General features: G+C 40.2%; 1 protein-coding gene across 1 annotated transcript in view; it reads left to right on the top strand.

The window, feature by feature from the left end:
- The window catches only part of LOC119417942 (nesprin-1), a 128,541-nt gene that overhangs the window by 82,630 nt on the left and 19,038 nt on the right, over positions 1 to 26,873 (top strand). Inside the window, exons 66-74 of the mRNA XM_037685190.1 lie at positions 533 to 680; positions 4,188 to 4,282; positions 4,701 to 4,932; positions 6,271 to 6,468; positions 8,521 to 8,634; positions 10,607 to 10,762; positions 14,531 to 14,689; positions 16,640 to 16,806; positions 26,166 to 26,328. Of these exons, the coding sequence (XP_037541118.1) occupies positions 533 to 680; positions 4,188 to 4,282; positions 4,701 to 4,932; positions 6,271 to 6,468; positions 8,521 to 8,634; positions 10,607 to 10,762; positions 14,531 to 14,689; positions 16,640 to 16,806; positions 26,166 to 26,328 (1,432 nt within the window). The remainder of the gene's footprint in view (positions 1 to 532; positions 681 to 4,187; positions 4,283 to 4,700; positions 4,933 to 6,270; positions 6,469 to 8,520; positions 8,635 to 10,606; positions 10,763 to 14,530; positions 14,690 to 16,639; positions 16,807 to 26,165; positions 26,329 to 26,873) is intronic.

Genomic DNA, 26,873 nt, shown 5'->3' with positions numbered 1-26,873 from the left:
AAATTCTGTCTGATTTTGACAGAGAATGAGCTAATATAAATGTCCAAATAGAACAGATCAAACTGTTGCTGATGAAGTAGCAGCTGGGGGAAGATGGCATGTATTTGGTTTAACCTAATGTGCATCCGATCGACATAATCTCCTTAAATTTATAGAAATATTTAAGCTGTTTTTTTAACTATAGAGGAACTGTATGACTAAGAAAAAACTAATTAAGAACTACAAATAAAATGAAGTTGTAATAAATGAGTGCTATGCTGTGTTTATCTGAATTTACATATTTTGTACTAATTTATATAAAATGCATCAAGGACAGTAGTTATTTATAGTTCTATATCAGAAATGTAACATACTTTAAAAAACCTAGGTCAGTTTACATGTTTTATAGTTTTCTTAATTATTCAGAATTGACAGAGAGCTTTCTCTTCGACTGAGATCAATTTATTGTGTAACTGAGTTCGACTCCCCCGGTTTAAAGACTTGTGTTTTAAATTAGCTTTTTAATGGCTTTGCACTTTCTGTTGTTCTGTAGAGAGCTGAACGAGGAGCTCCAGAGCTCCCAGGACTTCCAGGAAAAATGTAAGAAACTGAATTCTATCCAGGAAAAACTGGAGCGAGACTCGGTGTGCAGAAAACCTCCGAGTTACTCAAACCTTCAGGAGATGCTGAGCGTTCATCAGGTTCACACACTTTTTGTCATTTTCTTAACATTACTGAGATTTGTACCTGACAGCCATAACAAGCCCACAGATTTCCAATTTTTTAGAGTGACAAATTGCCCAAATTTAAATATGTATTCTTTTTTTTTTTTCCATAGTGAGGAATCTGTTTCATCTTGTTAGAGAAACTCATTTTGGCTCCACAAAAATATATTTTTACGGAGCTCCATTCTTCCTCTTCTTTTTTTTAGCTGCTCCCTTCTTCAGGGGTCGCCACAGCGAACTAAGTCGCTCAAAGACTTGGCGATTGTTTTTACGCCGGTTGTCCTTCCTGACACAACCACAGACCACCGAGCTACCACAGCTCTCTGTGTGGAGCAGAAAGCTGCTATGTAGGACACCCGGGGCAGCAGATGGTGGGGGTTAAGAGCCTTGCTCAAAGGCCCAGATTGGGGCAAATTAGGTTGGAGGCAGCAGGTGTGTGCGCTTCACCTTTCCCACCCACATTTTGATGATGTCTGTCCAGGGGGTCGATCCAGCGACCTTCCGATTACAGGCTCACTTTCTCCAACCTCTGTGCCACCACTCTTTTAAAGAGCTCCATTAACATTACTCAAAACAAACCAGCCACTAGGAGCACAAGACGGTGTATATTTTGTGCCCAAGCCCGGGTAAATGGTGAGGCTTGTGTCAGGAAGGGCATCCGACATAAAACACTTTTGCCAAAACTTATATGCAACTTCATCTAAGCGACACCATACTGGATCGGTCAAGGCCCAGCTTAACAACGACCGCCACCAGTACTGTTGACAAACAGGGAGCCAGCGGAAATAGTGCTACTGTTGGTAAAAGACCACGAGGAGGGAAACGTGTCAGGAGACAAAGGGAGAAGAGGAAAGTTAAGAATGTAGGCAATAACAGGCAAAGGTAGAGAGCTGGCTGACATGATGCAGAGAAGGAAGGTAGATGTTTTATGTGTCCAAGGGACCAAGTGGAAGGGCAGCAAGGCTCACATCATTGGAGCAGGATTTAAATTGTTTTACCATGGTGTGGATAGAAAGAGAAATGGAGTAGGGGCGGTCCTGAAGGGGGAGTTGGTAAAGAATGTAGTAGAGGTGAAAGGAGTGTCAGATAGGGTGATGTGTCTGAAGGTAGAAGTAGAAGGTCTGATGCTAAACATCGTCAGTGTTTATGCTGCACAGGCTGGATGTGATGTGGAGGAGAAAGTTACATTTTTGAAGGGTTTGGATGAAGTGATAGAGAGTATTCCCAGGGAGGAGAGAGTGGTGATCAGAGCAGACCTGAATGGACATGTTGGTGAAGGAAACGGAGGAGATGAGGAAGTCATGGGTAGGGTTGGTGTCAAGAAAGGAACCAGGAAGGACAGATGGTGGTGGATTTTGTCAAGAGAATGGAAGTGGCTGTAGTAGTGGCTGGAGGAACATGGATTTACCGATGAGTGGAGGAAGGAGTACACAGGTCGACTACATTCTGCGTAGAAGAGGAAACCTGAGGGAGATTGGAGACTAAGGATGTAGCAGGGGAGAGCGTGGCCAGACAGCATCAGATGGTTGTGTATAGAATTACTGTTGTGAAGAAGAGCCAAATCAGAGAAGAATACCAAAAGGTAGAAGCTGAGAAAAGAAAAGTGTTGTGAGAAATTCGGAGAGGAGCTGTTAAAAGCTGTGGGTGGTAAGAAAGAGCTTCCAAATGACTGGACTACTACAGCAACAGTAATTAGACAGGTAGGAAGGTACTTGGTGGGTCAAATGGACAGAGAATGGATGATAAGGAAACCTGGTGGTGGAATAGTGAAGTGCAGGACGCCGTTCAAAGAAAGAGATTAGCCAAGAAGAAATAGAACAGTGAGAGAACTGAAGAGAGGAGACAGGAATATAAGGAGATGGGATGTAGAGCAAAGAGGAAGGTAACTAAGGCAAAGTAGAGGGCGTACGATGAGTTGTATGGGAGGCTGGACACTAAAGAGGGCGAGATGGAATTATACCAATTGGCAAGACAGAGGGATCAAGATGGAAAGGATGTGCAGCAGGTTAGACTTATTAAAGATAGGAATGGTAAGTTTCTAACAAGTGAGGAGAGAAAATGCCCGAGGAACAGAGAAGTGTGCTGATGCCCATTTTCATCTTGAAGATCTGGAAGAGAGTTGTGGAAGCAAAACTTAGACGAGAGGTGACTGAGCAGCAGTATGGTTTCATGCCAAGAAAGAGCACCACAGACGCCATCTTTGCTTTGAGGATGCTAATGGAGAAGTACATAGAAGGTCAGAAAGAACTCTATTGTGTCTTTGTGGATTTAGAAAAAGCAAATGACAGGGTGCAGAGGGAGGAGGTGTGGTATTGCATGAGGAAATCTGGAGTATGTTAGACTGGTACAGGACATGTATGAGGACAGTGGTGAGATGTGCTGTAGGAGTGACATAGCTTCAAGGTGGAGGTTGGAGTGCATCAAGGATCATTTCTGAGCCTCTTCTTGTTTGCTCTGGTGATGGACTGACTAACAGATGAGGTCAGGCAGGAATCCCCATGAATTATGATGTTTGCGGATGACATTGTGATCTGTGGTGAGAACAGGGAACAGTTGGAACAGAACTTGGAGAGGTGGAGGTATGCACTTGAAAGAAGAGGAATGAAAGTCAACCATAATAAGACGGAGGACATGTGTGTGAATGAGAGGGAGGCCAGTGGAACAGTGAGGCTACAAGGAGCAGAGGTCACAAAGGTGCAGGACTTCAAGTATTTGGGGTCCACTGTCCAGGAAAATGGGGAGTGTGGTAAAGAAGTGAAGAAGAGAGTTCAGGCAGGATGGAGTGGATGGAGAAAAGTTAATTATTTGTGACACAAAGGTGGCAGCAAAGACAGCAGTGCTGAAATGTTGTATGGTCTGGAGACACTGACACTGACAAAAAGACAGGAGACAAAACTGGAAGTAGGAGAAATGAAGATGTTGAGGTTCTCCTTAGGAGTGACAAGGATGGATAAGATTAGGAATGAGATCATCAGAGGTACAGCCCAGGTTGAACAACTGGGAGATAAAGTTAGAGAGGACACACTGAGATGGTTTGGACATGTCCAGAGGAGGGACGGGGGTATATATTGGTAGAAGAATGTTAGAAATGCAGCTGCCAGGAAAAAGACGGAGGAGATATATGGATGCAGTTAGAGAGGACATGGAGGTAGTTGGAGTGAAGACAGAAGATGCAGAGGACAGAGTGAGGTGGAGGAGGATGACTCACTGTGGAGAACCCTGAAGAGGGAAAAGCCAGAAGAAGAAGAAGATTAACATTACTTAAAACTTTTTTTTTCTCTGAATCAATGGTAGGAAAATGTAGATTTATTGTAAATTTTAACTGATTTTTTTGTTTGTTTGTTTTATAAAGAAAAACCACTGAACTCCAACTTTGGCAGCAGGGCTAAAATACAGATCCATTTTTACAGTGTAACCGTTAAAAAGAGTGATCTATGATCGTCTTTGTGCTCATTAATCTGCTGTTATCACTCACTCCTGCAGGCGCTTCAGGCTGAGATATTTGTTGGACACCAGCTCCTGCAGCATCTCGTCTGTGAAGCAGTTGAGTCCATGGAGTCAGAGCCAGCTGAGAAAAGGTCGAAACAGATTAATATTTTTATAAATGTATCAACGATCTGTCAGCAAAATGACTCACAGGCATGCTCATATAAATACTTTTGTGAATAGATTTATGTTTTTTTTTTTTTGCCAACTACATTAAAGTCTTGAATATCGTCTCAGTTTTTTTCAGTTAATGAAGAAGTCGTTTTCTTTCAGTTTTTAAAGAGCTTTTAGAAATCCTGAACTGTTGCTTAAAGGAATGAGGAAATCTTCAGCGAGAGAGACCGAGTTTTCGAATCATCTCTAAATCTTTAATTTGGCCTTTTTTTACTACACATTCTGTTTAAGAGAAAGGTTTTGCTCAGTAACAACTACCCTTGTCCCTTTAATTCCAATAAATAAAAAAGTCTTTAATTTGATGCTTTGTAACCTGCTGCTGCGCTCCACCTACAGATCTGAACTCATGATGCAAATGACCCGTCTGAAGAAGAGCTGGTGCAGCTCTGTGGCTCTGGCTGGGCAGAACTGGACCTTGATAAAGGATCAGCTGCAGCACTGGGGAATCTTCCGTCATGGTTTAAAATCTTTAAAGAAGCTGTGGCGTTCCGTGGACTCTTTACTGCCCCCTACAGGACCACCTCTTTGCACGCTGAATCAGCTGCAGAGCTGCAGGTCTCTTTGCCAGGTCTGTGTCGAGGCGTTGTTTCAAGCAGTAGTTTTTTGTGTAAACAAAGAGCTATTTTTTTACTATTTTTCTTTTAATAAAATTTTTCTATACTTTCTTTTCACAATCTAACTTCATGCATAGTTTTTGCTATTTAAGTCGTTAATATATCTAAACATCTAGCTCATTCACGTGCTGAGATTTAGTTTTTTGCAAGTTTTGTTTTTCTTTAAATACGTAACTTCATTACAAATATTTTCCCCACAGAAGTAAACTTGAGTTCTCTTCAATCCCCTCAAAAACATTCTCTTTGAAATCTACTTCAGCAACTTTGTTCTATTTTTGTCTTCTTGCTCTACTTTTAGCTCGTAGCTAGTCTTTTGCTAACTTTAGCCAGCTTTTGCTATTTTAAGTTTTTATTTAGCCTTTTGCAATAGTAACATTTTAGCTAGCCTCTTGCTGCTTTCACCTGGTTTTCTGTTGTTGTTACTTTTAATCATCCCAATGCTACTTTAAGCTTTTATTTAGCTTTATGCTACTTTTAGCTTTTAGCTACTTTTTTCTACTTTTAGCCATTTTTGCTTCTTTTACCCATCTTTTGCTACTTTAGGCTTTCAATTGGCCTTTTTAAGCTTTTAGCTGGTCTTTTGATTTTTCTTTTAGTTAGCTGTTTGCTTCTTTAATCAAGTATTTAGCTATTTTTAGCTTGTAGCTAGTCTTTTGCTACTTTTATCTAGCTTTTGTTATTTTAAGGTTTTATATAGCCTTTTGCAATAGTAAAATTTTAGCTAGCCTTTTTCTACTTTTACCTGTTTTTTGTTGTTGCTACTTTTAACCAGCCTAATGCTTCTGTGGACATTTATTTAGCCTTTTGCTACTTTTAGCTTTTTTTTTTTTTTTGCTTCTTTTACCCAACCTTCTGCTACTTTTTGCTTTCAATTGGCCAATTTAGGCTTTTAGCTGGTCTTTTGATTTTTCTTTTAGTTAGCTGTTTGCTTCTTCAACCAGGTTGATCTCTTAAGAGATTTTAAACAATTGTTAATATAATGTTCCTGTTTTTATTATTTTACCTCGTTTCATAATGTAGCTTGTTTTTATTTTGTTTTATATCACTACTTTTATTTACTTTTCATTTTATATGCATTTTATGGCTGTTTGTTTTCTGTAATTAATTTAGTTTTAGCTTCTTCAGCAAAGTCATTTAGCATTCACGCTGTAATTTTCAGAAAATGTAATTCTCTAGTTTTCCCCCTGAAAGTTTAACCACAGCTCCGAATGATAAGGAATTATTTAAATTGAATCGAAATTATTGTTTTATTAGAAATTCTCAAAAGTTTTTCTCCCCTCGTTTTTCTGAAGCGTGTTGAAGACTCGTTGGACCTCCACGCTCCCGTCTACGCCCAGACAACGGAAGTCGCAGAACATCTGAGTGAAATCCTCATGGAGTCGGATTCTCAGAGTCGACTTCAGTCCGAGCTTCAAGACATGAAAGAAGCCTGGGAGCGAAGCACCGAACAGCTCAGGACAAACAAAGACCTGCTTGATACTGCTGTCCAGGTAACACACCTGTCTTTAATTTACGTCTGTCCATTTATAGAGGTAACATCCCTCAAGTACTGCGTACCAGCAGCCTAAACAACTCAAACAAGTCATAAATCCCTCTATATACTAAATTAACCCAGTGTAGACTCAGATCGAACCTCTCTGTGAGCGATGTCCCGATGCATGCTCAATAATCCAGCTAGAACAATCTATCCAGGTTAAGCCAGGTCCGCTTCCTCCACAAGAATCCGTCCAGCAACCTGACTTAACCTCGTTAGATCGCTGTGAGGGAGTTCTTCAAACTGACTTAATTGCTTTCATGCGTTTGTGATTTCACTGCTCGACCATTTGACGACGACAGAAATTAGGAGCAGAAAAAACGAGGCGCTGAGGGGAGAAGTGCTGCACTTTAAATCAAATCTGCTCGTTTTTAAGTTTAAAAGGTTGGAAAGCAAAACGTGTCCGTTTTGTTAAAACTCCTCTCTTCTTATTATGTTTCTATGAATTTTCTCTTTAGATCTTTTGAAGAGGACTTGCTTTTTCACCCATTTTCAGTCCAGAGCCTGATTATTTTCTGAGGAATGTTTTTGTTTAATCCACTTTATTCTGAGCTGTGAAACATTTGGGAATAAAAAGTCTCTTAATCTGAAATGAACCAGGGTTGTCTACAAATTAACAAACAACTTGGAGCTTTTTAAAAGTGAATTCTTAGGCACTTTGTTCCCAAAAGCCTGTCACAAAATGATTTATTTTTTAAGTTAAATTTGTAAGAAATAAAAAAAAAACAGTTTGACACAAAATAATGGTTTAGCCTTTATAACATTATTCATAAATCACCATTAACTGAAAATATCATTCAGTCAATTTTCACAAGTCTCTTCTTTTGTCCAGCGTCGTCACTCTTTACAGACTGAACAGTTGGAGTGTTTTAAAGAAGAAAGTAGCATAAAAATTGAAAAAAGAAACCCTGTCTGTACCTTTTGTTAAATTAAAGCCGTATATTTGCAGAAACTTACTGCAAATAGAAAAATATTTGCAATTTTCATTTGATTTAACATGCAGAGATTACACAAAGGACAGAAAGCATGAACTACATTATTAACAATGAAGAGGAATGAGTCCGTTTTGAATGACCTATATCTCACACACACACACACACACGAGCCAGTGTTTTATAGAGCTTTGAGCTCCTGATGAGAAGGATCAAATCTCATCGTGATCCACATCCAGAACCAGCTGGTTTCCAGTGTCATTCCATCACTGGGACACAGCACCAGCTTTACGTAGATGTAAGACCCTGACCCACATAAAACCACAGATGACCCATTCTCATCCTTGTACAGAAGGAACATATGTAGAAACAAGGCTGCTGCAGTTTGCATCAGTAATGTTAAAAACAGAGGAATATTAGTGCTGCAGAGGAAGAAGTCGACACCGGTATTTGGGTTAAATCCTGGTGCTAACTCTCAGAGCAGTGGGCGTTGCAGAACTTCCAGTGAAGCTGAAGGATTTTACATCTAATGGACAATAAAATGCAGAAAAACAAACTTAATTAATAATCATCAGCTCTTGAGCTTATGACAACCTCACCTACTATTGGGGTTTTGTATAATTTACCTTCCTGCAGTGTAAATCTAGGATGATGAATACTTTTAACATTCTCTTTGACAAAACATTGTGTCCTTGGACTTTTAAAGCAGGGGTTCCCAACACTAGTCCTTGGGGAACACCATTGTTTCCCTGCTTTAACACAGCTGATTTTAATGAATGGGTGCTTAACAGGCTTTGGCAGAACTTGAAGACGTAATAAAATCACTGAATCTGGTGTGTTGGAGCAGGGAAACGACTCAAACATGCAGGATGGCATTCCTCAAGGATCATGGTTTTGGGAACCACTGTTTTAAAGTACTTTCATTAAGAAATTCTTTATGGTAACAATAACTCACCGCATGGAAATCTTTTCGTATTAACCAGGATTTTTAAAAAATCCATTAATGGTGAAAAAGTTATTATAATTTAATCAAACTTCCTGTATTTTGTATTTATTGTGTCATATTGTTTGTTTAGATGTGGTGCCAGAGTCAGAGGGCAGTAACGAACATCCAGGCTGAACTGAACAAGGTGAGACGATCGCTCACTGGAAGACCTGAAGACTCCGAGGAGCCGCTCAAACAGGTGAATGTCAAAGTCAACTTTATTCATATGCCACTTTAAATACAACAAAACCCTCCTCGAAACGATGTGCAGCTAAAACTTAAAGCACATTTCTGCCTGAAGTCACTGGAAAAGTTATTTTCTCTGAATTCTGCACAACTTTGCTGAAATTTGTTAAAGACACTGACACTGAATTGTTAAAATGATCAAAAGATAAAACCAGCGAAGAAGTAGCTAAAAGTTAAAAGCAAGACTGCATCTAAAAGCTAGAACTAGCTGAACAGTAGCTAAAAGCTAACAATGAAGCAACTAAGCTGAAGATTTCAAACAGCCCAAAGTTTTTCAAGAGTTTTAAGAGAAGGTCTGTGATCGGGAGGCCGCAGGTTTGAATCCCCAGATGGACCACAAAAATTTAGGTGGGAAAAGTGAAACACCCACGCCTGCCTCCACCCTCATCTGCCCCAATGAGGGCCCTTGAGCAAGGCGTTTAAATCTCCTCCCAGCTGCTCCCAGAGTGCCTTAAATAGACGGCATAGAAAGACAGAATTATGAAAATAAAAATGCAAAAGTTGAATATTTCAAAAAGTCTTAAAGTTACCAAATTCTAAAGTCACAGCCGTAATGCCATCATCTACGATCATTAAGAACTTTAATAAACTCCGTCTGTCTGTAGATTAAAGATTCTTGTGCCATCTGTTAGTTTTATACCAAACTGAAAAATGAATCAATTTGACTTAAATGCTAATTTTACTCATTTGATTTTAGAACATTAATAAAAGATAAACACTGAATATCCCCAACAAAAATGACTTTGTGTTAGATGTGTTGCAACAATAAAAATAAAAATAATGCATGAATTCATAAGTACAGCTATAAAAAAAACAAATTATTTAATATTAGAATGTACCAGCCACTCATGTCAAATCGTATATTAGGAGACTGAAATATATATTTTTAAAAATATTTGTGTGAACAGAGCAGGACCTCGTGCTGAAAAAAACAACTTGTTCTATATAGTTTAAATCTGCAGCTGAGGAAAACTTAAAATGCTCATAAATTAAACATTTAAACTTGTATGGTGTAAAAACTTGCATTTATTTCACGTTAACATGTACGACGGAGCTTTAGGACCATGCTAAGAAAAAAAATTAAAAGCCATACAATTACGAGAATAAAGTTGTACACGACTTGTTTTTTTTTACGGCGCTCGTTTATTTATTTATTTTTCCGTGAATCGGATCCACAACACGACCTGTCAATCAATCAAGTAGGCGTGTCAATAAATGACCAATCCGAAGCTAAATGTGTCGTAATATTATCCGAACTCCGACACGATAAATCAGGGTTTACCGCATTTTAACCGTGGTAAAATAAAGAATAGTGAGCATCTTGTTAAGTTATAATTTGGTATTGGTTTTACAAATAAGGAGATACTTAATCTGTCAGCACATCAGCATCAGATTATTATCAGTTTCAGGACTTTGACCCTGATTACAGTACTGTGCTGTGATGGACTGCAGAGCAGCTCTGCAGGTAAGGAGAATTTAGCTTCGGATTGGTCATTTGCTGACACGCCTACTGGATTGATTGACAGGTCGCGTCATGGATCCGACTCGTGGGCAAAAATAAATAAATAAACAAGAGCTGCACCAAAAAAAAAGTCTCGTACGACTTTATTCGGCTTTATACTCATGATTTTATGGCTTTTAATTTGTTTTTTCTTAGCGTGGCCCTAAACCTTCGTCGTAAACATGCATGTATGTTGAGAGAAAACAGAAATCCCACCAGTAGCTCCCACTAGTGACCTTCTGAGTTCACCCCCCTTTCCCCAGTTCTTTCACTCCCCTCCCCCTGTTTACCCCATCTACCCTCCCCCCTGTCCTGACCACAGCTCTTTAATCTGGACGGTCAGAACCGACATTCATGTGAGGTGAACCAGCTCAGACACACAACTTTTACATGGCTGTGTGACTGACTGCTTTGTGTGTGTGTTATGCAGGAGACCGAACTCTCTCTGCAGTTTTTGTCCACTGGATTGAAGGAACTGGACACCATGAAGACGGACCTGTCCCAGCACTTGGCGGCCAGCGACTCGGCTCTGCTGGAGCAGCAGCTGGAGCAGCTCCACTGCCAATGGGAAGAGCTGTGTGTGAAGGTGAGAAAGTTTTTTTTTTTTTTTACAGATGGACTGAGAGGAGGAAGTCTGCAGCTGTAGATGAAACAGGTGGAGAGAAGTTTTGGGAGGGAAAAGTTGCTGCTCGTTGTTTCTCAGCGGCGTCCGGCAGCACAAAGCTGAATCCACCCACACACTCACTGATTGTTTGGTAAAAGACCCCATCAAATGCAAGTTCTTGGAGGGAAAACTTCATCCTCTTATTAAAAAGGTAGCATCATATCCTTCCACAGGTCAGATGTCCACTGTTTCTTTTACAGTTCTGCTATAAAAGTGTTCAAACACCTTACTCTTAAGGTTAAAATATTTGCTCTCCTTGCTTGCATCAACATGGAGGAATATTTGGCTCTTTAGTCCGACTGTCCATCATTTCAGCCTGTAAATCCTGGAACTCCACTATGAAAGCAGCTTCATATTGCCTCACATTCCTACAGCGAGGACTTTTGGCTCGAACACAAGCGCATGGTTGTTCCACAGAAAACAGTTGGTGCATGACAAGACTTGGACATTGTCAAGTTTTAGTTATTTAGTCATTCAAACCGTGGCCACTTCCACTTGCTCTGTTTCTGGCAAGAGTTACTGGGGTTCACAAATGTGTCAGCGTCAGCTAGAAATGTTAGTTATGTAGTAGCCTTGGTTGTTTTATCCAAGTCAGGGGTCTGCAACCTGTGGCTCTGGGGCCACATGCGGCCCTTTAGTCCCTCATCTGCAGCTCTATGAAGCTTTGACCAAAACTTGCAGGAAATTTAATTGTTCTGGTTTTTATACCCATAAACAAAAAATGGCTAGTTTTGGCTGCTTTTTGTAAAAATTTCTGCAAATGTTTGAACGGCACTACTATTTTTTGCTTTATTACTTCAAAAGTGGGATACAGTAGTCCCTCGTTTATCGCGGGGGATTCGTACCCTGAAGCCCCGCGATAAGTGAAAAACCGCTAAGTGGGGATAGTAGCACAAGTAGTAAGTAGTAGTTTATTATATATATATAATATATATATATATATATATATATATATAATGGGATGCATGATATTATCGGCATGGTATCGGCCGATATTGGCGTTAAAGTTCAATATCGGACATCGGCCATTCCATTAAAATAACTCGCCGATATAAAAGGCGCTGTTTTTGCCTGCAGCAGCAGCACAACGTGATGACCTCACATGTGCCTACCTGATCTCACGGCGAAGTGGAAAATTCAAAATGTCAGCGGTGTGGAAGTTTTTATTTTTCGTTGGTGAGGATGTCGGATTCCGAAGATTTATGGACTACGTTGAGCCTCGCTACATCGTCCGCAGTTGGAGATATTTTTCCGACGTACTGTTACCCGAGTTATGAGCAATCATTTCCGATGTCATTGAGAAGCTAATGGCCGATAGCACTTGGGTGAGTTTTACCACAGACATTTGTATGTCGTGTTAGCTTCGTTAGCATGATTAGTCTTACGGCACAATGGATAGACAAAAACTTTGAACTTAGCATACTGTAGTTAAAGTGCTATGCATATCATATGGCTGTTACTGAATGTATGTCACCAGCTCTTACAGCTGTTGCACTTTTTTTGTAGCAAATAAGCCTAAATAAGAGGGTTATGTTCTGACAAAGGGACGTATATAAAATATTGGTATTGGCATCGGTTATTGGCCAAATAAGTTTTAACATATCGGCATATTGGATATCGGCCAAAAATCCAATATCGTACATCCCTAATATATATATGTTAAGGTGTTTAAACCCTTCTCATACTCTTGCAATATTCTAAACAATGTTTCTGAACTCTAAACGCTCTAAAAGAGCACAGAATGTCTTGATTTCAGCTCCCTGCCTCCTACAAGCGCTCTTAGCCACGCCCACTTCCCCGCTCTGCATGAAGAACAGGTGATCACCTGCAGGAGGAAGTTTATCCTGCAGTATGGGCTACACAGAGGTGCAGCAGGTGCTAAATAATTTAAAATAATTTATTTTAAATAAAAATTCCATGCTGGTCGTGCGGCTCATCCATCAATCAGCCACTTGTGTGTCATGTCCAATCTTATTCTGAAAAACCACGATAGAGCGAGTCCGCGAAAAACGAACCGCGATGGAGGGACTACTGTGCTTAATTTCTCACGTAAAAAGCCACATAGTCCTGCAGAGTTCAGCGTTTTCATTTTCATCTAAAGGTAGAAACTAGACGTCTTTACATCATAGACTAGGTTTAGTCCCAAAATTTAAAAATGTAATTTTTTTTATTATTTCGGCTTCAAAATGTAAAAATATGAATAAATGTTAAAATTCATTATTGATTATTAGTTTTAAAATGTCACCCCCACTGGTCAGAACAAGCCCTCCCACTAGCTCAAAGTGGCCCATGGGCCACCAGTTGATCATCACAGAGTGAAGGAGCAGAAATGGCTCTTTGATCAAAAGGATTACAGACCCCCGATCTAAGTGGTTCCTTCCTCTTAGTTTCGCTTAAAAACTTACAATATAATTTCCTGAAATCCAGAGATGTTCTTCAGACCTCTTAAGTCGGCACGGTGTGAAAGAACCTGCAGGCGTGATGCATCACTTGTATACAATTTCTCATTGGGGGAAAAAGTAAATAACACAACGTGCCCATAAAGCATGAATCTGAGCCTTCATGGTTTCTGCTTCATAGTTAACAGGTTGTAGATAAGCGTGTGTGTGTGTGGGTCACAGCGATGGCGCTCGGGGGCAGATGGCTCAACAGGCCAAGGGAGCTCCTCTATTGTTACCCAGGCAGCACAAAGTCCTCGGAGGGCGACCGCAGCTCACAATACATCCCAGATTCTTCACAGTCCAGAAGGCCATTTGTGGCAATACATTAAAAACCAAAGCAAGGCTCATTTTAACAAAATAAATGCCACTGAGCAGTAAAATAGAGCAGCTCTAATTGTGTAAGCCCTAAAATCTCAAAAAGATCATCAGCCCCCCCTCAAGCCCCCCAGCTTTGTAACGGGGTGTTGTGGCATTAAGCTGTCATTAGGAAAATGGACCTTGTTAATTTGACCAAATAGCCGGATTCTCCCGGGAGTTTCTCTCAAATCACTTGAGTGCTGATTCTGATGGAGATTAAATACCCCCCACTACTACACCGAAAACATAAACAAATACTACTTCTGTATACTTTGTGCTGTTTTGATCATTAATTAAAACATTTGGTTTATTTAGGAGATGGGTGTCTTGTATCTTTTATATATTTATAATGTTTAACCTTATTTAAAAGTGCTTTCCCCATAGAAGTATATTAAGATGTCTAAAAAAGTTAAATCTGGTCCTCTGGACATTAAAAAAAAACCCAAAACAAAGCAAAACAACAAAAAATGTAGAAACGTTTCGTCTCTCATCCGAGAGACTTCCTCAGTCTGTTTATATTAAGATGTCTTTTTTGTTACGACTCAAATTTTAGATGATCTTGCCTGTTTTGTGCACCCTAAAATTACTCGCCCACTTTTATTTGTTTAACAAAGATGTATCAAGTGGCTCTTGCAAGAATACTTCACTATAAATAACTTAATGCATCATTTAAGTTGCTACTCGGTGCGCACGAGTCATTTGAAAAGAAACGGGAGCTGTAATAATAAAAAATATTCCTAGCTTTAGTTTTGCTCTGCCCTTTTACTTTGTAAAGAGGTTTTATTGCACAAATTAGTTTTTATTATAAAAAATACACCTGTTGATTATGAAAAATGTCTCGAGTACATAAGAGTGAATATAGACACTAAACATCAGTCATGGCTCTTCCCAGGTGTCTTTACGCAGGCAGGAAATAGCCGACCGCCTCAACGCCTGGACCGTCTTCAACGACAAGAACAAAGAGTTCTGTGATTGGCTGACTCAGATGGAGAAGAAGGTGAGCCAGAGCGGAGACCTGAGCATCGAGGAAATGGTGGAGAAACTGAAAAAGGTACAGCACCGAGACAATTTTCCATTGTTCCAATCAAATGTTTGTTAGAAATTGTTTCATTTCTGATGGTCTTCCCTGGACAACTCTAAATATCACAACTACTTTTTATAGCAGAGGTGTGTGACCTGACTAAGTAGAGCTTTCTGTGTCTTTGACGTACGCATAAAAAGTTAAATCCACGCTTGAGTTTTGCAGGTGAAACGTAGTAAACGGCGTGCCGTATTTTCCGCTGTATAAGTCGCATCAGTCCTAAAATGTCTAACAAAGTGGGGAAAAAACACGAATAAGCCGCTTCGCCGCATAAGTCGCATCTATTACGCGTCACCGCTGACCACCCAGAAACGTGGGCCGGTGTTGTGCCAAATATCGATTGGCTGCAAATTTTTCAGACTCGGTCTTTGAATCAGCGTCGCATTTTACAGCAGCGTGCACGGCAGACTAAAACATAATCTCAGTAATCAAAAGTTTTTCGTGTCTGATGCTCATTCACCAGTTGTTAAGGATCTATATATTTTTTTATACTTTAGCCCAGGTTGATTAAAAACTCGCGCTGCAAATGCAAACCAGAGTAACTAGGTGGCCACATTCATTTATTACTCCAGGTCTCTGTGGGGGTAGTCCTTCGTTTCCAGAGGCTTACATGGAAAAACTTCAGCCCCTGGGGTTGATTTTACACAACGGTAAATTTCAAAACCAATAAAATAACCTTAAACTGAATTTTAAAACACAGGAAGCTAACGCAGAGACTTTAAAATTGGTGTGACGTCAGCTCTGTGTCTGGTCTTTGTCAGCATCCAGCTGCAGCTCAGGTATACTCCTCTATACTCAGTTATACACCCCCCATACTTAGAGGTGTACTCTATAATTCTGATTTATACTCATCCATTCTTAGATTAAAATTCTATACCCTGACATACTTGTCTATATCCTGTATTATTGTATGGATTATACTTATTTATTCTTGGCATTATACTCATCTATACTCGGTTATACTCGTATGTACTCAGTTATACTTGTCTATACTCTGAGTTATAGTATATGGGTTATACTAACTTTCCATTGGAGTTACTCATTCATACTCATCAATCTCAGTTATACTTATCTATACTCTGCGTTATAGTATGAATTATACTCAATTACTCTAACCATTATACTGGTCTATACTCTGTTATACTCATCTGTAATCAGTTATACTTATCTATACTCAACGGTATAGTATGGGTTATACACATTTACTCTTGGAGTTACTTGTAATTCAGTTGTACTCTTCTATACTCTGATTTATACTCTGAAGTATACTCATTTACTCTTGTGTTATGCTGGTGTAGACTAGAGAAAAACAATAAAACTGTTTTTGTCAGGGAAAAAATGCATCCTTTTTATTTTTAAAAAACTTAAATTTGAATCAAATTATTTTTCCTTTTTACTTGAGCTGATGGATTCATTTAAACTATTGATGTTTTATTTGTTTCTCTCTTTGAAGATCAGTGTCAATTACTAAAACTTCAGGGGGGGGTTGTCCTGATTAAGCAGAAAAGAGTTTTTTTTTTCCCATCCGTGACTTAATAATAATGTTAATTCTTAATTTAACAACAAAGCAAATGAAATAAAAGATAAATTATGTACATTCATTTCTGGTAAATAGAAAATATAATACGGGTTGAAGTAATGTTAAAGTTAGAAAGTTTTCTTACAGTATTTCTGCTCTCTTCAACAGAAATTATGTATTTTCTCCCACAAATCTGACATTTTTAAAACTTGGGGCCCAAAAATGATGTTCTTAATTTTTTTCTAAAACAAAAAGTTTATAGTGCTTTAGATGTAACCCATCAAAAAAAAGTCACACTTTTTATAACACGTTTTTTATCGAGCTCGCTTATCTCGTTCGTTTAAAGCTAATTCGAGATGCTTATGAAGCAGCGTTCAACGTTTGATAAAATGTTTTCGCAGGACTGCATGGAGGAAATTAACTTGTTCAGTGAAAACAAGAGCCACCTGAAGCAGCTGGGGGAGCAGCTGCTGCTGGCCAGCGACGAGGCCAAGCAGAGCCAGGTCCGCGGGTCGCTGCAGGAAGTCAATCAGCGGTGGCACAACCTTTTCCACCACATCGAAGCCAGGTGAGAGCTGTCACAGCTGGTCCACACGCTGCGCCGTGGGATATTGTGTTTGTTTATATCAAACAAGCACTTTAAAAGGGAGGGCGGTCACCGCTCAGGAAGCACTTTGCAGAGACAAACGGTAAGGCGACGGTTGAATTACAGGTAAAATTGTTTGTGTGGTTCGCATGAAGCAGGCTCTTAAGTACGGCACTCTACATTTACATCATTATCCTTAAAGGACAAGCACTCTTCACAGCGAAGCTGCTCTACTGCAAAAAGCACAATTAAGAAGCGAGAAGCTTCAACTGCCTTGAAGTAAACAATAGCTCTTATCCATCCACCTGCTGTTGTGTTAGCTGTGCTCTGCAGCTGTCAGCAGTACAGGCCCCCTCCAGCACAGACTGTAGAGGTTAAACCCCCGTGTTGTTTAAACTGTTGCTACCCCCCCTCAAACAGATGGACACTCCTGTGGAAGAGCAGGAGATGTAGACGGCTCCCTGACAAACCTGAAAACTACCCCCACCACCAGGAAAGGAAGGTCTCAGACAGTACCATATGTCCCCGAGTCCTTTGCTGAAACCCCCACGCTTTGTAGTCTGTTAGTGGGAGGACTCAGTGTGGACGGGTGGGTGACACTAGGACGGGGCAGTGCGGGGTGCATGTTGGTATGTTGATCACTGATTTTCACAGGGCTGACCAGAAGGCTTTACTGCATCTACTTTATCGATGCTATTTTCTGTGGATAATCAGAATCAGAATAAACTTTATTGGAATTGCACCAAGGTACAACGATAATATGCACGTACAGTCGTCCGAAAGATGGGCGGAGTGCACGAAGCTGCAACTACAGGAGAGCGCGGCCATTTTATTCTTATCAGATAAAGAGATAAAGACTCGGGGTTTTTTTTACTTCTGCAGTCGTCTCCCATCGACGCATGTTTGGTCATTCGTTTGTGAACGGAGTTGAATGAAACTCTGAGAAGGTTTTAATTGAATGTCCATCTACAACACGGTAACTTTTAAAGTCAACCGAGTTTAAGACGGCTGACAGAGCTACACGATCTTAAAAAAAGGCAGACTAACTTAAGCAGTACCTGAGCGTCATTCCCAACACTTTGATCACTGATTGTGTGAAATTTGTTTTAAAAACCTTTGCTATTAACTACTACTGTCTGTTAGCAAAATATCTTGTGAACCTCGGCACAGATTTTATTGAAACTCTCCAAAGTCGTGATTTGCTGTACATTTCAAACTCGTTAACATCTGAACACAATTCAAGCTATTGTCCAACAAATAAATGGCTCTGTCAGTGGTGGGCACGGTTCCGCTAATAACGGAATTAGCGTTCCCTTTAGCGGATTAGCTTTTCGCTAACTTGGGAATCTTTTAGCGGCGTTAACTTCCGCTAAATTTAAATCCGATAAGTTCAAGTCTACAAATTTTATTTTATTTTTCTAACAGTTCTCCGCACTTCAAAACATACAGATGATTTACATGGAGCGATGCTATGCCATGCAGAGATATGCAACACAGCACCACCTGGCAACATCACCACCCTCAGTGCTCTTCCACCCCCAATATCTACTGCAACCAGTCTCTGACTCGTGGTGTCACTTTACAGCCAATAACAGACTTTAACATAAAAAAACAAACTAAACCAGAACAGGAAAACAACATGAAAATCCCGTTTTCACACTCAGAAACATCGTAAACCGTCAGAAACACTGCACACATTTTGTACCCAGCATGCTTTGCAACACTCAAACCGTCTCTGGGACGTGACTCTCTCACACATTTCACACATCGTTAAAGAGTTCATTATAGTAAATGACACGAGGAGGATGTCTGACAGACATTGAACGCATCACTCTGCTTCAGCCCAACGGAGTTCTGCTCCACCTCTTTGGTTCCGATGGACCGGATTAATTTCTGACCGTGCATGATAAAAGTTAGAGCTTTAGCATTAACATCTGCTAGTTTTTTTAATCTGTTTGGTGATTATTTTATTTCATTCATTTACAGTTTAAAATAAATATGTCACTTGGTAACATAAAAGTCCTGAATGAAAATGAGTAGTTTGAAGAAAAACAATCTTATATGGATTTAGCGTGAGCGTAGCTAATATTTTAATTAGCGCATTAGTGATTAGCGAAGTTAACATTTTGGTTAGCTGTGCCCATCACTTAATTTTATGGATGTTGAGCTAAACTTATGTATGGCAGTATCTGAGAATCAACTTCAAAACATACTCTGAGGGCCATCTTATGACAGTATTGTGTGAAATTGCATTTATTGTGATTTACGAGGTTTGACCAAAGTGGCTGCAACGCCCTCATTTCTCAGCATGAGATCTTAGTTTGAAACTCTGGCATGAACGGTGCAGAGAATATTTGTTCCTTTAAGGAATCCTAGGCCTTTAATTACTTCAATAAATTACCTCCAGACTAAAAAACATGCAGCGAAGCTTGAATAATATGCGAGCTGGATTTTCAGCCTTCAAACCTAAAACTGAGAGCTGAAGGCTCGAACGTCCCATAGAGAGAAATAAACGAGCTTTGCCACACTTAGTTTTTACTGCCACTAGTTATTTAGTTGCAAGCAGCATCAAGTAAAGTTGATCACGCAAACCCGTTTAATAACTCCATCAGCAGTAGCCCCTCCAGACTCAGCCCTCATGAGACGAAGTACAGCGAGAGGAGTAAATGCCAGTTAAAAGTTTATCTCTTTGTTACTGTAAGCCCTCCTGCGGTCAGCTGCACTTTATCCCAACCCGTCAAACGTATATCCTCACTTATCCTCCAACTCTTTCCTGCTTCATTTTCTCTGTCCATGCTCTTCATGTCCTCTTCCCGAGCCAGCGCCCCCGACTGGGTTTTGTGTCTTTGTCTGGCCTCCGCGTGAAGCTGCTGGTCTTTGTTCGCCTGTCAGAGGTGGAGAGGGAACAGAGGGGAGAAAAGAGGCTCGTTAGTTTGAGCAGGATGGTTGCATCTGCACAACGGAAGAGTGTTTACACCGACTGGGTTTTGTCTTGAACACATGAGCATAAATATGTCGTTCTGCTGATGGTCCAAAAAACTTTAACACAAACAGAACCGTGCATTATATCTTTTTATTTTCACAGTAACCTTTATTTAAAAGAAGTACACCAAAATAACACTAGAGGAACTGCATTGCAGTGTGAATGCTTATTGCTGAAGCGCTTGCTGAAAAACAGCAGAAACGATCTAAAACATGCTGAAATGGAGCTGAAATGGAAGAACAAGTCCAAGTTAGCAGAAGAAACCAGAAAAAAAACACATATTAGCTGAATTAGGTTTAAATGAGCAGAAATTAGCACAAAAATTAGAAAATTAGCTAAAAAAAAAAAAAAAAAAAAAAAAACAGAAAATAAAAAAAAAAAAAAAAAAAAAAAAAAAAAAGCTGAAATTAACATGGAAATGGTGAAAAGTAGCCAAAAAGGCAGAAAGAAGCTTATATTACCAGAAGGAAGTGGAACAAGCTGAAATAAGCTAAAACAAATGTGGAATTGGATGAAATTTCCAAATTTAATTAAAAAAACAGCTAAATAGTAGCTGAAATGGCAGAAAGAGCTGAAACTAGCAGAATTAAGCTGAAAGGAGCATAACGAGCTGAAATCAACAGATAAGTTAATTAGGCTGAAAGTAGCAGAGATTGCTATTAAAAACTTTAATTTATCTGAAAACAGCTAAAATTGGCTAAAAAGATAGCTGAAATGGTAGAACAGGCTGAAATTAGCATAGGAAAGCAGAATGAACATGTTTTCCCAATTAGGCTGAAAGAAGCACAATGAGCACAGAAATGTGGAAATTATTTAAAAAAAATAGCATAAAACAGCTGAAAAGTTGCTGAAATAGTAGAAAAAGCTGAAACTTGCATAAATAAGCTGAAAGGAGCATAGCAAACTAAAATTAACAGAAAGGCGTTAGAAGAAGCACAAAAATGTTGTAGTTAGCAGAAATAATCTGAAAGGAGCTCAAAACAGCTGAAATTAGCTGAAAGTAGCTGAAAAAAGTTTATATTTGCACAAGAAGGCTGAAAGAAGCTGAAGCAGAATAAAATGTGAACGGAACAGTTAAAGGTTGTAAACAGATCTGAAGGATGTAAAATGAGCTCAATTCATTTTCTATGAGGAAAAAAAAGTGGCAGAAAAGGCTAAACATTTCAAAAAGCTAAAGTTGCACCAACACCCTTTTCCTGAACGAGCTGAACGTTTTGATTTGCCATTTGCTGAAATGGCACAAAAATTGTGGAACGAGAAAGAAGCTGAAAACATACGGAAGAAAAATGGATCTCAGTAAATAGTGTGTCTGAATTATCGGCTATCCTGCACAATTACAATTTTCAACACTTGGTAGTTTTTCAGTATTTTTATCTTTTTCGTCTCAGCCTTTGTCTCTAGGAATAATCCCAGTTCTGTATAAGTTGGAACATTGCGTGAAATAAAAATCTAAATCGGAATGCAATGATTTGCAAAATCTCAGACCCGTGTTCTGTTCATATGGAACATGGTAAACATCAAGTGTTTAAGAAGTTGTACCATTAAAATGAGTTGTTTGCTTTAGAGTTGGGACAGATCCATGTTTATTTCTGCTGCTTTAACGACAGTCTGTAAACACTCAGGGCCTGTGGAGAGCAGCTGCTGGACGTTTTGGAGGATATTGTCCCATTTCTGTCCTGGGTCTTATTTGCTGGTTCGTTTTGTTTCGCGATCCATCAGACATTTTCAGTTGATGATGGATCACTGCAGGCGGGACAGTTCGGCACCTGACTCTTCTACCACCAAGCTGTTGCAGTTTAGCATTGTCTTGCTGAAATATGCAACGCCTTCCCTGAAAAAGTTCATGACTGTACGAGAGTATATACTTTTCTGCATTGATGGTGCCTTTCCAGATGTGCAATCTGCCCATGTTATTGTTACTGCTACACTGCAGCTCCTAACTTTGGTTTGTCAGGCCACAGAACAGATTCCCACTTTGGCTCAGAGAAGACGGTGACATATCTGGATGTTCACGTATGGTGCATAATAGAGCTTTATCCAGCATGTGTGGATGGCACAGCGAACGGTGATTACAGAACATGTGCTGAATACAGAAATGTACAGAAACAAATTTAAAAAAAAGAAAAGCAAATGGACTTCTGTTCTGTAATCAGACATTTTGCTTCTCATCCTGTGAGCTTTCTCCATTCAGAAGAGAAGATTCTGGAGCTCCAGATTCATGAACTACCATCCATCCATTATCTTTTACCTGCTGCTTCTTTTTTGGGTTGTGGGGGGTCACTGGTGCCCATGTCCAGCAGTCACTGTGCGAAAGACGGGGGACACCCTGGACAGGTCTCCAGTCCATCACAGGGACGCACAGAGACAAACGAGACAATCAGTCACTCTCACCTTGGAACAATTTAGTTACCAGACTAACATGCATGTTTTTGGTCTGTGGGAGGAAACCAGTGCACCCGGAGAAAACCCACACATGCACGGAGAGAACATGCAAACTCCACCCAGAAAGGTCCCCGGGCCGGGATTTGAGCTGGCGACCTTCTCGTTGAGAGGCAACAGCTCTACCAACTGAGCCACCATGAACTATTTGGATGAAAATATTTTATGTGCATGAATGTTTCTGTTCAGTGGCCTGAGACGACTTCTGCTGTGACTTGGCTCTAAATAAATACAGTGGTCCCTCGTTTATCGAGGAGGATCCGTACCCTGAAGGCCCGCGATAAGTGAAAAACTGCGAAGTAGGAATAGTAGTACAAGTACCTTCCCACACTCTTGCAATATTCTAAACAATGTTTCTAAACTCTAAATGCTCTAAAAGAGCACAGCATGTCATGATTTCAGCTCCCTGCTTCTTCTGCTCTTTGCCACCTGCAAGCGCTCTTGGCCACGCCCACTTCTCAGCTCTGCACAGTGAACAGCTGATCAGCTGCAGCAGGAAGTTTATCCTGCAGCAGTAAAGGCTGCACAAAGGTGCAGCAGGAGCTAAGTAGTTTTAAATTCATTTTAAATAAAAGTTCCATGGCGATCGTGCGGCTCATCCATCCATCAGACAATTGTGTGTCATGTCCAGTCTTATTTTGAAAAACCTCAACAGAGCGAGTCCGTGATAAACGAACCTCAAAGTAGCGAGGGACTACTGTTTACTGAAACAAACTGAAAATATGAACAGCAGATTAAGATGTTCAATTCCCACTTTTCCGTAAAGAACCATTGTTCATCTGTTGATGAAGCCTTCTGGATGGAAGGTGAAACGTTTTGGCAGCAAAAAAAAGAAACTGTCCAGATGACCTGACTGAAAATTGTTGGATTGTATACCTGGATTATTGAGCATGGACTTTGTTGGTTTTGAACCAGTTTGACGTGACTGTTGACGAGGAAGAGGGCCGGCTCTAGAGGAGGGGGCGTGCCAAAGAGACCATCTTGGCACCAACATAACTGGTTTGTTCCACTTTGGAGTAAGCTGTTGGGGGAAGAATCAGTTTTGTGTTGTGCGTTTCCTTGACTGATGAAGCCTTCTGGATGGAAGTTGAAACGTTTCATAAAAAAAAAAGGAAACTGTCCGAATGACCTGACTGAAAAATATTGGAACCACTGTTCTTGTTCCATTACTTTAGGCCTTTATTTATAATTTATTTATTTTGCAAACTGGTGAACCTCTGCCCATCTTTACTTCGGATACATCCATCCATTATCTTTAAACGCGTCTTCTTTTTCTGGTTGTGGGGGTCACTGGTGCTCATATCCAGCAGTCATTGTGCAAGGGGTGGGGTGCACCCTGGACAGGTCACAGGGACAACTTCAGATACAGCTCCTGGAAAATGTTTTGTTTTTTATTTACCTAGTCTTCTTTCTGAGCTGGAAATTAACCAAATTAGTCACAAAATGCTCCTCGTCTTTTGTTGTCCCTGTCGTCAAATATGATGTGTTGCTCAGATCAAATAAAACATGCCTGAAAATATTACAATTTCTTAGTGGTTGCCATGTCCCAATGGGGATACATTTTGGGGTTCTAAAACAATCAACGGATTTGCTGTGAAATATCTGCGAGACGGAGGGAAGGAAAGATCTTACTGATCTCCTCTGTCCCATGTTTGCATTAAATTTTCACGTTGCTCAGTAAATTGAATCACACTGGAAGTAAAAGTGAAACGAGGTCAAACCAGTGCGGCTCTAAGTTCCTGTAGTGGGCGACGGCAGCTGCCTTCACAGGTAAATAAAATATAAATGTTTTCAGCTCCACAGCAGCTGCAGGACAGTTCGCTGACTCAAGCTTGACCTTTTTCAAAAGCCAGAAACTGTTTAAAAACGACTGAATGTGTAAAACTGAAAGTGCAGCTGAAGTAGCTCGCTGTCCGTGCAGCACACACTCATTCATTCATTCATTCATTCTGACACTCAGCTGAACTTAACACTTCTGGATTTAAAGACAGCGTCTTCCTGACGCCTCGGCTGGACGGATCAATGGGGGGGGGGGGGTGTAACTCAAACTAAAAATGGGGCACACTTCAGGCTTTGAAGCCTCTGAGAGAGCTGTTGTTGTCCTGTGAGTTGCTATGACACCAGTTAGTGTGCGTGCATGTGTGTACGTGCGTGTTCAGAGGCAGGACCGGTCGATGCTCCTGAGCAGGAGGCACGCACAGTTTATTGAACCACACGTTACATTTTCTGTGGAAAAGGACAGGATATATGTTGTTGTAATATTTATTCATTTTTGTTTTTTGTTTTTTTGTGCGCACCAAGTTGTCACCTTGGCGGCACGCACGGATGGATGGATGGATGGATGGATGGATGGATGGGTGGGTGAGTGGGTGGATGGGTGGGTGGGTGGGTGGGTGGATGGATGGGTGATGGATGGATGGATGGATGGATGGATGGATGGATGGATGGATGGATGGGTGATGGATGGATGGGTGATGGATGGATGGATGGATGGATGGGTGGAAACAGTCCAGTTTAATAGTTGAATCAGAGAAACGGATGCCTCCTGCACTCACATCCACCCCACCTGAATTAGGAATATTTTCATTTTAACTGCATAAAAAAACTTCACACGTGCACAAATGTCTGGATTATATTTCTAATTTGATTATAAGTCGTAAATTATTATAATATTCCAAATTAATGTTAAAAAGAAAAAACTTGTAACAACTAAAGAGGTGCTGCGTTCATAACTGTCTCACTTTCATGCCCCAACCGTTAAACTCAGAAACCACGTAATTAGATTACCAGCAGGTGGATTTTATTTATTTCAGGGTTAAGACGGATTAAATCGGCCGACCAGACCGGAGAGAATTTCCCGTCGGTGTGTAGTTTTCCGTGTTCAGTGCATGTCTGCTGAGTTCATCTTCTAATTTTCATCTCACAGATGGATTTTTAAACCGAGCATCTCCACAGCGGGTTTAACTCCTGGCTGCTCCTGGATTAGACACGATCACGTGAGATCCAGAGTCCGATCAGCGAGCTGAAACCAGCCGAATGTGTCCACGGGGCAGATTTACGGGAGCTGCCTGCAGTCCTGATCGCTGCCAACAGGGCGGCGTGATAAATGACTGACTAAAGCAGACGGCAGGTGACCTGTGACGACCCACACCTGCAGAGAAATAAAAAAAAAACTGAGAATGACTCACCAACAAACATTTTAAAATTATGTCCAATTAGTTGAAAAACACAGAGAACTAAACGATACGCAGCGAGCCAAGTCATTAGGTAATTTACAATATTTATTAGGAGGAACCGCTTTGTGGGTTTGTTCGTTTTTGTTTTTAATGGACCATCCATGTCTGGGAGCACGGTTACCACGGCAACCTCTAAAGTGAAGTAAACCTGCGAGGCTTGTGGGCGAGTGAAAGGCTTTGTTTTTTTCTTTCAGTTCTTTTTTCTTCTTTTCTTTGTGTATTTTACACGTTTCTTTGTCTTCCTGTCTTTTTTCCTTCATCATTTCTTTTTGTTTTGCTTCTCTCTTTTTGTAAAGGAACTTCAACAGGTCGAAGTCATCCTCAAGTTATACATGTTAAAAAAAAAATCAGTTTTCTTCAGCTGTTCAAATTAGTATTTTAAGTCATTAAATTAATCATTACAATAGAATACATCAACTTATTTCTCTTTCCTCTAAACATTTGTCACTCAGGAGCCAAACTCTGCTCATTATTAGAGTTTTCCCTGCCAGGAACATTTAACTGATCCGATCCGTTGGCAGATTTTTTATAAAGAACCAGCAGCCGCAAAGTTTAGGAAACCGTATTGAATGTTGGATTATATCTCTAGCGATATGACTTTAAGCTGAGGGCAGTATTTCTTGACGTTAATGCGGTTAGCTGAAGGTTCGTGTTGTGAAGTTTGTGGAACGGTGTGTTTTCAGAGTAAAGAAGCTGAAGGAGACTCTGGTGACGCTGCAGCGGCTGGATAAGAACATGAGCAACCTCCGCTCGTGGCTTTCCCGCGTCGAGGCCGAGCTGTCCGCACCGATCACCTACAGCGTTTGTCACGAGCAGGAAATCCAGAGGAGGCTGGCTGAGCACCAGGTACACCCAAACCGCTTCCCGCCCGCTGAAACTCGCTTTTCACACTTGGACTCTTTGAAATCAGAGGCGAGCTTGAAGAAGTACCGCTGTTTTACAAATCTTTTCATTTTCTGGTTCTTTTTCTGAATGTTGCTTTAATTTTCCATGTCCATGTATTGATTTTTTTAAGTGCTATTAATGTTGTTTTCCCCAATACCGCAGTTATTTTTTTGTTGTTTATGCCTCTTCCTTCAGCCGTTGGCGTTTATCTGCATTCACATTTTTTTATTGTATTCTGTACGTTTTTGACAACTTCAGCACATATTCAGCTATTTTAGTCATTTTTTTCGGCTATCAAAATGTTCTGCTCCTTCAGGATTTTACTGCTCCTGTTTTTAATTTGATTTTTTTAAACATTTCATTGACTTTTTTCCTCATTAAAATGCATAAAGCTCTTAAAATCGTTCAGAACCTTTGTGCTCTTTAAAATCTTCAACATTCTTGCTCTGTCTCATTCTTTTTGTCTCCTGATGTACTCTTTTAGATATTTGTCTCCTGATGTACTC

The sequence above is a fragment of the Nematolebias whitei genome, chromosome 12 (assembly GCF_014905685.2).
Source record: "Nematolebias whitei isolate Nwh7 chromosome 12, NemWhi1, whole genome shotgun sequence".
Classification (NCBI taxonomy): Eukaryota; Metazoa; Chordata; class Actinopteri; order Cyprinodontiformes; family Rivulidae; genus Nematolebias; species Nematolebias whitei.
This window is presented reverse-complemented; position numbering and strand designations above follow the sequence as displayed.